General features: G+C 38.8%; 1 protein-coding gene across 1 annotated transcript in view; it reads left to right on the top strand.

Annotated features, from left to right (window-relative positions):
- LOC137589474 (MICOS complex subunit mic25a-like) overlaps positions 1-12587 on the top strand; it is an 88698-nt gene that overhangs the window by 42848 nt on the left and 33263 nt on the right. The window contains exon 7 of the mRNA XM_068307263.1: positions 7280-7415. Coding sequence (XP_068163364.1) covers positions 7280-7415 — 136 coding nt within the window. The remainder of the gene's footprint in view (positions 1-7279; positions 7416-12587) is intronic.

Raw genomic sequence — 12587 nt, 5'->3', positions numbered from 1 at the left:
CGATTACACGGGTTTGTTGTCAATATCCAATTCCTTTGATTTGTAGGTCACTGCCTCCTTCAGATTTTTGACTAATCAATACATGATTCTCTCTTCAGTGTTTATCACCGTAACCTAGTATAACCACAAAAATACTCATGATTTAATATTTTTCCAATTCTGTGTACAAGTGATTCAAGTTTTACGATTACATTTTTCTGTAGATGTAGATAATGTAGATTCTGTAGATAATATTTCTATCTAGTAAGAAAATACAAACTTTTTTTTTTTTTAGCTTTTTACAATATATCATCTTAATATGCCCAGTGTATGTGTGAAATTGTCTGTGAAATATGTGTGTACAATTAGATGGGAGCTATATGAGCAGTATAAAAAATGCCCTCAAAGGCCTTCCATAGATTGAGGATGAAGAAACATGAAGACCCTGTAAATGGAAAGAAGAAAATTTATTTTCAGGTAATACATTTTGAAAAAGAAAAGATGCAGAACATAGCTTAGGACGCTCTCTGTGAATGAGATGTGGTAAAGGTGTCTAAAACGTGTTTTACACTACATGAATTTTCAGTTATTTCCAAGCTACTTTCAATAGGCTGTTTACAACACTTTTAAGAAGCAAGGCACATGAAAGAACTTCAAGAAAAAATATTTTAAGGTCATGGAAATTCTGTACTTGTAGAAACGCTGCTTATTCATGGGAGCTTCTCTGGAGAACATATTCACCGAAGTAGCTTTTACAAAAGAGTGCAAAACGTGAGAGGCATTTAGGTTTCCACTTCAGTGTTTTATGAGGGAGTGAGGTCTGCATTTTATTATTTACAGGAACCACTCTCTTTGGTTGTGATAGGAATGGAGAGATGGGTGCGGGTGAATGAAGAGTATGGAGATACAAGATAGGGGAGGAGAAGATTTGCGCTCTCGGTCAATTGAAAAGCTGCCTGAGTGCAGCTGCCTACAAGCTACAAGCAGGGAGATAAGAGGGGAATATGGCTCTCTAGCTGTTTTCTTTTTCACCTCTCCTCCCCCTTTCCCCGTTCTTATATTCTCTCTTTCCTTATTACTTCACCAAAGCCCCAATATTAATCAAGGCGGTAGTGCTGAGGCAGTTTGTGAAGGGATCCTATGACTTGTCAAATGTCATTTACTCCCTTTAGAGATAAGGAGGGACCTGTTTTCCTCCCACTCTCTCCCCCCTTCAGAGCATTAAGGTGCTTCCAGCAGAATCGTTCTTTGTTGTCGTTATGTCCTGAATTAAACATTAAAGGAACTTTCCAATGCATTTATTTAACTTCTAGCAGAGAGATAGCACAACAGATAATACTGTCATTTATATACTAAATGAGAACTTCAACCAGACGACTAAAGCTATTAAATGATCGATTTTTCTTTTTCATGAAGACTGGAAGCACTTAGCTAGGATACATGATATTACCTCATGAGATTTAGATTTAGATTCAAACAGATTTGTAGTTCCAGATTTGAACCTGACCTTATTTAATCCTCTGGTGACATATTAATGAGCAGTTTCGATCTTTTCATGTGACTCTTGGCCAGAGTGTAGTTAAGCTTGTCACTCTAAATGTTGAACAGTTTTTCATCCTTTGATTTAAAAGTCTGTTTTTTGAGTTTCTCACGTAGTCATCAAAATTACGGTACAATGAAAAAATATATGACTTTCCAATATATTTTAAGATTGTGTGTTACGTTTCCCCCATTTTTCTGGCACGTCCAGTTGGGAGGAGACCTCGGGGCAGATTCAGGACTAGGTGGAGGGATCATATCTCTATACGTGTTTCGAAACGCCTCGGAATCCCCCGGTCAGAGCTGGTTGATGTGGATGAGAGGATGGATGGCTAGATGGATGACACTCTACAAAAAGTCTGTATACACCAACGACCCAAATATTGCAAACATAATTGTACTAGGAACAACAAACCTTAGAAGAGATTAGGAGAAAAATCCACAAGCATTGGAACAGGGGGAAAAAAAAGGGTTAAACAGAATATTAAGCATGATGCTAATCCTCCCAATGTACTGCTGGCTCTAATTGTTCAGGGTTACTAACTGAAGGTAGAAAAAAACGGCAAAAGATAGAAGGAAAATCCATGTCAAATGTTTTTTGTTATAAGCCTGATGCCTAACCTGAGGAAGACAGCAGCCGTGCAGTCGGAACCTTAAATTCAGGATATAGTATTCTGCAGTGACGTGCAGTTAGGTTCATGGCTGGTGAGACACTGATTTCATCATAATTACATTTACAGACAAATGAACCTACAGTGTAGCTTATTCAACGTTTAATGATCAACAGTGAGTGGACCATTTTTAAAGTCTCAGAGCAGAATTATTTACACATACAAACTGTAACACACAAGCACATTTTATTAAAAAAAAGCCTTGCTATGTTGTTACCTACCTACCTACTTATAAATGAAGTCCATTGAAATGTATTGCAAATGTCAGTTCTCACTTCAGCAGACACTATAGGACATGAAGTTAATTTTATTACAAAAAACACAGTACTTTCCAGCACTATTAAAGTCAGTGAAAATGCTCCCTTGTCTCTCACCAGGAATATTGACAATCATCACAAATTATTAAGACATTTTTACATGAAGAATCTGGCCTTGATAATTATTTAAGAGAGTGAAATGTTGAAATGAATGATTACACATTTACTACTTTATTTAGGTAAGGAGAAGTAATTGTATAAAAAGGAAATAAAATCACATCATATTCCATATACAAAAGAATGATGAATGAGACAAACTTGTTGTTAGAAACACAAATTTAAAATACAAATTAGAAACATCCAAATATGTGAAAAAAATTCGTCTCCTACTCCCTTGACCCATCCAAAAAGAAATATTTGAACTTGATGATTTGACAATAACTCAGCATGGAAGGGAGGAATTGATGGATGGATGGATGATAAATAGTACAATTTCCTCTGGGATTATTAAAGTATCTATCTATCTATCTATCTATCTATCTATCTATCTATCTATCTATCTATCTATCTATCTATCTATCTATCTATCTATCTATCTATCTATCTATCTATCTATCTATCTATCTATCTATCTATCTATCTATCTATCTATCTAAACATGGGTCCCTGACCACAACATTACATTCATTATTTATCTACATCTTCCTCATCTGACTTCTCACTCTCAACCACAGACTGAAACCTGGACACCAACATACAGACGTTCTGACAATAGGTGTGTTCATGGTCACAGATGTTTTCCAGTTTCATTGTTTTATTTCCAATGATAAACGAGTTGTGTTGATGCATTTCCACTCCATGCTAGTGACACGATTAGCATGACTGCATCAGATTGTAATTGGTCTCTTTGGACTCTTTTGTCACCAAACCTCCATGACTCGCAAAACTCACAAGGGAGGTGACATGAGCTAATTTTCCAATGAATCAGTACCAGTATTTGGCAGAAGCTAACTGAAATAATACTGTGTTCTGGATGGTATTTTTTTTTTACCCGGGTTTTTTTTTTTCTACATTAGAATTAATTGAACTTTTTGCAGTGATTGAAACTAAAGGACAATACACACTATATATGCTATATTCATGAAAAATTAAATAAAAAGAAAATATTTATAATATACCCAATGGTATAAAGCAAGATATTGCAGACCATTACTGAAATTGTGTGTCAGCTTTCAAATACATAAATCACAATATTGCATCCCCCCTATTTTTCTCATTGGATGTGCCTTCTTTTTAGATATTAACAGGATTTTCTAATTAGTACCCTGTGAACACAGTGGAGATGCTGTGCTTGGAGATACATTTTAGTAGAGAGAAGAAACATGAAATTGCATTTAGGAAATACATTCTTATGTATTACCAAAACCATTAAGGAAAACACAAGAAACATTCTAATCAGAGACAAGTACGGTTTAGGCGATAAAAGCATCTTATCACGCTTGTGTCTTTGCCAGACGCTCTTGGTATTTTTGTGTTTTCTATTCTCCGATTCCTCCTCTCATTTCTCCCCCACTTTGTCTGGATAAGATGGTCTGTGTGGTCCAGGAGATTGAGGCCTCTGTTCCATCTGCCTCTGCCTTCTCTAGCGTAGATTAAAAATAATAGGCAGCTCCATTAATTAAGCAACTAATCAAACATGTTGGTGTTTTGTTGGATTTTCTGCTCACAGATACACACACGCACGCACGCACACGCACGCACACACGCACACACAAACAATCATTACTAACATTAGAATGCGTGACTTGATGAGTCAGGGATTCAATTTTTCCTTTTTCCAGCTAAAAAACAAGCCATCCTAATTTTAATATATCTCTTTTCTATCTTTATTATTTATTTTGTAAGCAACTTTGTTAATATTGTTGAGTTAAAACCTCACATTCAATCTGGTGTAGAATGACAGTGGAGCGTTACTTTTGGCTATGGCTGAACTAATTTTCTGCATCAAGCACCTTTTAATAAACCATGTTTCGCTGTCAGGAGGCTTTGGCTTCCCTGTTTGAGGCGGTTTATTTCAAATAGAGACGTCCTTGTGCTCGCAGTCTCACACAGGGAGAGAGGGAGATAAAGGTAGCCCACCTTGGCGTTGTCCGCTCCGTTGTTAATTTAATGAGAGAAAAGGAGTAGATGGGGCAAAGGGAGATCAAGTTGGAGAGAGGACAGAGGCTAAAAGTGTTTAAAAAATGATAAATACAGAAGTTAATGTGCTTGAGGTGGTGTGAAGGGAAATAAATGCTTTCTTTTTAAAATGGTTTTGTGAAAGAGCTTGAATGGATTCTTTCTTTACATCTTTTTGTCCTTCCTTCCTTTTGTCTCCTGTTTAACCTCTACCATCTATGTTCACGTGATTGCAGTCATTGCATCTATCACACCCTGTTGCTGGCGACAGCGTGTGTGTGCATATATGCTGTAATTGAAATGCTGGGGTCAGCTCACCTCTTTGAATCAAAGCCAGAAAGATCCTTTAATTTGGCTTTCAATTAAAGCTAGTTTTAAATATTCCAATTGGAAAGTGTGTATGCAGGGGCAGCACAGGTTCTACTGTTGGAAGACATGTGTGCGCACACACTTTATTTATGCTTTAATGTGTACGATGTAATACAAAATGTATGTGGGTGTTATTTGTGCATGTGTCTGTTTTGGGAGCAGATAACTCAGATGTCGGAGTGTCAGTCAGAATCCATTATGATGAGGCAGCAAGCTTGTCATAGTTAAAACTCAGGCAGAAAGGCGATTACATGACAACCATCATATCACATTAAGCACGGGTGATTCAACCTCTCAAAGCACGTATTTCTGAGTATTTGATCAGAATGATTCTTCCCACTAAATTAAGTATGGTTTAGTACCAATTACATGATTTATAAAAAAGCATGTTCTTTACTTACCATAGGTTTTGTACCATAGGGTACAGTTAATTGTTAATTGTTGATTATTTTCTTATTAATTATTTTCCTTTTTTGTACTTTATTTGTATTTTCATTTTCTCAGTTGTGGTTTCATAAAATCACTGCATCAGTGGAGTAAATAAAAATATGAAAGTGATTTTGCACAGGGGAAGCATCTATACTCAAATCTTCTTACAAATGTCATCTTTGGGCTGAGTGGTCTTGTCCAAAAAATTACCAAAATTAGCAACTACAGAGGAATAAAGTTGATGAGCCATTACAATGAAGTCATGGGAAAGAGTAGTTGAAATTAGACTAAAGGCAGAAGTGAGCATTTGTGAACAGCAGTAGATTTTTGGTTTCATGCCAAAAAAGAGTACTACAAATACAGTATTTGCTTTGAAGATGTTGATAGAGAAGTACAGAGAAGGCCAGAGGGAGCTGCATTGTGTTTTGGTAGATCTGGAGAAAGCTTATGACAGGGTGTCCAGAGAGGAACTGTGGTATTTTATGAGGAAGTCTGGAGTGGCCGAGAAGTATGTTAGAGCGATGCAGGACATGTATGAGGTCTGTAGGACAGTGGTGAGGTGTGCTGTAGGTGTGACAGAGGAGTTCAAGGTGGAGGTGGGACTGCATCAGGGATCAGCTCTGAGCCCCTTCTTGTTCGCTATGGTGATGGACAGGCTGACAGACGAGGTTAGACAGGAATCTCCATGGACTATGATGTTTGCAGATGACATTGTGATCTGTAGTGAGAGCAGGGAACAGGTGGAGGAGAAGCTAGAGAGGTGGAGGTTTGTCCTGGAAAGGAGAGGAATGAAGGTTAGCCACAGAAAGACAGAGTACATGTGTGTGAATGAGAGGGACCCAAATAGAAGAGTGAGGTTACAGGGAGAAGAGATCAAGAAGGTGGAGGATTTTAAGTACTTAGGGTCAACAGTCCAGAGCAATGGAGAGTGTGGAAAAGAGGTGAAGAAGTGTGTACAGGCAGGATGGAAGGGGTGGAGAAAAGTGTTACATGTGATAGAAGAGTTTCAGCTAAAATGAAAGGAAAGGTGTACAAAACTGTGGTGAGACCAGCGATGTTGTTTGGTCTAGAGACAGTGTCACTGTGGAAGAGACAGGAGGCAGAGCTGGAGGTAGCAGAGATGAAGATGCTGAGGTTCTCTCTGGGAGTGACCTGGATGGATAGGATCAAGAATGAGTACATCAGAGGGACAGCACATGTTACAGGAGATAAAGTCAGAGAGGCCAGACTGAGATGGTTTGGACATGTCCAGAGGAGAGATTGTGAATATATTGGTAGAAAGATGCTGAGTTTTGAGCTGCCAGGCTGAAGGCCTAGAGGAAGACCCAAGAGGAGGTTTATGGATGTAGTGAAAGAGGACATGAAGGTAGTTGGTGTGAGGGAAGAGGATGCAGAAGACAGAGTTAGATGGAGGCAATTGATTTGCTGCGGCTACCCCTGAAGGCAAAAGCCAAAAGAAAAAGACGAAGAAGCAATGAGAAAACAGAAACAGAAAAACAGAAAAATAAGCAATCACTGAGCCACGGAGGTTGTCATCAAACCTGAAAGTTCCTTATGAGTTAGCCAGAGTTATTCTGACAGTATTTTTATTTGTGTATAAAGTTTTTGAGTTCAACATGTAATTCATTTATTTTTCCCATTTATGTTACGGAGCACCATTAGCAGAATTAATATTGCTCCCACCTGATTTTCATCTTCAATAATGGACATTTAACATCTTTAATTGAGACAATGTGTAATATCTGATGCTCAGCATTTGTTTAATGTCATGAATGCTTAAAGATTTGGTTATTTCACTACCTGTTTCCTCACCTCAATTCATAATTCTGGTTGTCTGTATCTCTGTATCTTTTGCAGGTCACGCAGTACAGATCCGGTGTGTCTTGGCCTTCAGTCCAAGATTTTATCTTGCTACAGGGAGAACAGGAACGAGACCCTGAAGTGTTCAGACCTGGCCAAAGAGTACATGCAGTGCATCAATGCTGCCAAGAAGGTAGGAGCTTTGTCAGCTTTGGGTCACATCACAAATCCACAAAACATTCCAATGAAACAAAAAAACCCCATAACACTCATTATTCATGATAAAGGTCTCTATCTAAATCTTGATCAATACTACTACTACTGCTAGTACTACTACTACTCCTGTTACTACTACTAATTATTGGTATTTATTACAACTATTATTCCTACCTATACAAACATGCAGCTTAGATGAATTGATCATATGAAATTGTCCGTAGGTGTGAGCATGCATGGTTATTTGTATTTATGTGGCCCCACAATGAGGTTGCATCTCATTCAGGGTGTATCTTACTCTGATACCCCACCTCTTGCAGCTGGCTGACTCTCCATCAGACATGCAAGGTGGATAAGCTGCTGTAGATGAGACAATCGAAGAACATGGGTGAATGGATGGATAATAATAACTTTAAATGAGCCTTTTGATGCAAGGATTTGACATTTGAGACATAACTGAGTCTGATTGGTGACTTTTGAAGTCTTACTTGTAGTAATAGAGAATGTTTATTTTCAGAGGAGCTCTCAATCTGATGCAAAAGAATGAAACTTTTTCTTTTCATGTTCTCAACAATATTCCAAGAAATATTATTCAGAAAACAGTCACATTGCTTGGATGTTGAGCGCTGTCACTTCAGGTTTTCACACAGAGAAAAATCTTGTCATTAAAAGCAGCTTATAGAGTGAACGACTGATGTAAAAGCATGAAATCCAAGTTCAACGCACCGAACTTGTACCCGATGCCTTTTCAAAGGTTAACTCTGAGATATGTTTTCAATACTAGCTAAACCTGTCATTACAGCTTCCATATTTTTTGGTTCTAATTTTAGGTAGCACACTGTCCTTAAGAATGAGAGAGGAAGAAAGTAATGTAGGTCTCCGTCTGAAAGAAGCAGTAAAATCATATATTTTAAAAGTAATCTTTTAATCGTACAGTACTTCTTTTGAGAGAAAAAAAAACATTCAGTATTTAGAAAGTAGTTTGTGCTTTGGTGTTTGACATTTCACACCTTTACATTGGGTCTAGAGCTGTATATTCAAAGAAAAGTGGAGTGAAATTGTGAGGAGGAGTACGAGTAAGGTTGTAGGAATGAATGCTGGAAACTTGCCTTTCCAAAGTTTGTCCACTGGATGCCTTTGAAGGCGGAGCTGCTCATCTGCTTGCAGACAGTGTGTTCCTGCTGCTGCTTTCTGCTCACATCTCTGCTGCGCTGCTCAGGGGCACTGAGGCTTCCCCTGGCATACAGTAATACAGCATGTGATAATCAGCTCGCTGAAACTTGATTCCTCTGCCCCTGTGGCTGGTGTGTGCGTGTGTGTGTGTGTGTGTGTGTGTGTGCGTGTGCGTGCGTGCGTCTGTGTGTGTTTATAGCATCACTGGCTGTCTTATACAAAGCCAATGTACTATTATATTCACAGAGCTGAACTTGTTAGTGTTTTGTGTTTCTAGACTTGTAAATGTTCTGACTTTTAGTGGCGTGTGTGTGTGCGTGTGTGTGTGCGCGCATACATGTGTGTGCATGCGAGCTTGCGTATTGAAGCCTTCCTGTTATATTTGCTGGTGTGCGATAAAGGGGGTGGGGGTGAAGTGTGAAGTGAAGACGCTTTGAAGGCTGTCTTTAAAGTAATGCAATAGATCATGCAGGAGTTTGTGTGTGTGTATGTGTGTATGTGTGTGTGTGTGTGTGTGTGTGTGTGTGTGTGTGTGTGTGTGTGTGTGTGTGTGTGTGTGTGTGTGTGTGTGTGTGTGTGTGTGTGTGTGATTCATATAGTTTGCTACATTTCACTCTGCTTTAACTTACACATCAAGGTCTTGCCTGATGATTAGCCCCTAAGGCTCTTCGCTGACTTTCACCCCATCAATTAAGTTTAGAAAGTTCTAAGTCCATTTTCAGTCTTTATAAACTGTTACTGTGAGTTTGGTTATCACTGATACCTACTGTGTCGTGTGATGTGTGTGCTGTGTAGGCTGTTAACATACTAAATGCACTGAAAAACTTTGGACAAGCAATGAAATGTAACGTTTTTTATTCATGACTTTTTGCATGCTGTCTGGGATCATTCAGCTCCAAAAACTTCATTCAGTTCAAATAGAATCTACTGGAAGGGGTAAACTAAATGGAAAAAGTGCTAGACTGATAACCATGAACATTTTGTGAAGTACAGTAATTTGGTTGTTTCTAATTCAAAAAGCAATATCTATCTTATTCAACAGTTGTTGACCAGGAACTCATCAACTAATTGTATGCATGTTAAATCATAAGGACATGTAGAGCTATTTTATTTGTATTTTTGGATGATATCTAGTTTATATGGTGTATAGTTAGAAAGGGACCAACCCTATCATTAGAGTTAACAGTCATTTGAAGTCCAATAACATTAAAGTTGATCTCTACTGTGTTGAATTGTGATTTAAACAGTCTGAATCAGAGTAAAATAAAACATTCCTTGTTCAGCTAATGTAAAAATGAAGTGATGTATTGAAGCATCTGAGTGGCTGCAGTGAACAAACGATGACTTTTTATTCATGAGGGAAATACAATTCCTTGCGGACTGAATTTGTTCTACCTATTGTCATTCTGGACTTACAAAAGCATCTGTGATGTGTTTTGATTGTTGTCACAGCAGTCAGTGGACCACCCAGCATCGTGTATTTGACTTCCTGTTGTGCGTTTGTCAGTGGCGTACAGTTAGGTTCATGGCTGGTGAGGCACTGACTTCATCATAACAATATGTTTACAAACATACTAACCTACAGTGTAGCTTATTCACCATTTAATAATCAACGGTGAGTGGGTTATTGTTAGTCTCATAGCAGAATTATTTACAGTGCATATACAAACTGTAACACACAAATAACCACATTTGATTAAAAAACTTAGGTTGTTTCCCACACATTTTTTATGTTATGTTTACTTATAAATGAAGTCCATGCGCAGCTCCTTCTGAACAAAAGCATCGAAAAAAATTTGAGTTGAGATATGTAATCCTCCATTTTAATAGTAAGGAAAAGCGAGCGGGAAAAAAATGAGTAGCTGCACTTGAGTCGCTAACTTTACTGTAGATCAGCTGTCCCCAACCTTTTTTGCGCCACAGACCAGCTTCATCTAAGACAATATTTTCACGGACTGGTCTTCATTTTCTCAATAATCGTTAATGACTCCAGGACAGCTGTAGTCTAATATTAAATCATCTGCAGAGGGTTTATGTAAAATGTAGACATCAATAGACAAACATCTTTTTTTTTCATAAATTTCATTTCTGTAAACAAAATAATTATACAGTATTAAAAGCTCGATTCATGTGACTGCACTGATGACGTTTATTTCAAGATATAGCGACTTACAATCAGTGCATTCAACGAAGGAGAAATACTGATCATTTCCAATAAAAGGGTGAACAATTCAATCAAATAATAATAATTACAATAATAAGAATTAGTGGTTGGGGACTGCTGATCTAGGGGTAAAGGGAGATAATGACACCTGAAGTGTGTTCCAGACATCGGGTCTACTTCACAGTTTAGTTTTCTTTACGGTCACTGAAAAAAATCACGCTTCACAAAGACAGGAGGTTGAAAATGGAAGCAGGGTTTTCGATACTTTTTGGGCAATCTCAGGTTAATCTGCCTTGACTTTAATCCAGAACTCTGGTGCAGTTGTGGGCACTTAATTTAGGGGTGGTGGCTGGTAACCTGTCATGTGACTAAGACCTGTCAAGCGGGACAGACGCATGTATGTGTCTGTGCGTCATTCCGGACAGACTTTACTTTTCAAAATAAGACATCCTCAGACTAGTAATCAATAAAAAAAAAAAGAAAGTCAAACTTTCTGTGCCAACCGGTACCTAATGTCCCGCAACCCGGTACCAGGTCACGACCCGGTGATTGGGGACCACTGACATAGATTGATGTAACAGAATCGGGTCATTTTTCAAAGTAAAACATCTTTCAGACTCCGAAATGAACAAAACAGAAGTAATGTAAATTATTTTTTCTTTCTGTCCTACCCGGTACCAAATGCCCCACAGACCGGACTGGGGGTTGTGGAACCCTGATGTAGATTGTAGTTTGCTGTCACTTCTTCTACGGCCGAGGATTCTTCTTCCTCGGCCGAATCCCTGGGATCATAAGCGCCCTGTACCATGAGGCACAAGATCTCACTTTGTGCCTTTTCCAGCGGTTTCAGGACCGCTCAACTCAAGAAAGACAATACACACATGCAGTTGTTGAGAAAAAACACTGCACATTATATACATTAGCTAAATTATGGAAATTTAGTTCATAGAGCAAACCTGTTTGAACATTTTAATAGCGACATATAGAGAGATAGCATTACAGTCTCACTAGCATGCCAGCACAGCTACTCGAGCCAAGGCATGAGGCATTCCATTTTCCATTTTTTCTTTTATAATGGTAGGTGAGGCCTTGCCTCACCTGTGTAAGTGGTGTGTTTGATAGAAAACGAGGGGAGGATCCTTCAGAACCCACAGGGATGATACACACAGGCTGGCCTTGACCTGGTGACACACAACTGCACTCACTTGGACTCTTTGGTCGTTTATCTAAATCTGCCTTTCTCAAATAGTGGCGCGCACCCGGTGCGATGCAAGGGTGGGCGTGAGAGGAACATGCTTTTATTAACGTACTAGAATAAAATTTAATTGCACATCCACTACAGTAGTTGGCAGTGGCTTTCTCAATTGTTAGGTGTGCGCAGGGAGTATGCATTAGCTCGAGGAACTATGAAGAAGTCTGTAGTGCTGAGTTTCACTGTGACTACAGTGGGAGACGCGGAGAGGCTAAACAAGCGGGCAGCGGACAGCATCAAACAAAATTAATTAAGTAGGAACTAAAAGACATTACACCCCAATCACACTGATAAGCTGCTGGAGTTTTTTCAGTGAAAACGTGCCGAATATTGCCAGCAATCATCCCGCTTTCCGAATGCTACTTCAGTAAACCAGCGAGCCCTGTTCGTATTCATATAAGGTGTCGTACCAGATTGTTCAGTGCAAAAAAACCCTACACCATAATAGAGTAGTTGAAACATTGAGCACGAGCTGAGAGTTAAGTATCATCCTTCAAACCTTTGAAAACCTGTGCACTGCCTAAATGTGCTCATTGTAGCCATTAATCCTGACTTCCTCA

The sequence above is a fragment of the Antennarius striatus genome, chromosome 2 (assembly GCF_040054535.1).
Source record: "Antennarius striatus isolate MH-2024 chromosome 2, ASM4005453v1, whole genome shotgun sequence".
NCBI classification, from domain to species: domain Eukaryota; kingdom Metazoa; phylum Chordata; class Actinopteri; order Lophiiformes; family Antennariidae; genus Antennarius; species Antennarius striatus.
The sequence above is the reverse complement of the archived record's forward strand: the minus strand, read 5'-3'. Positions and strand labels throughout refer to the sequence as shown.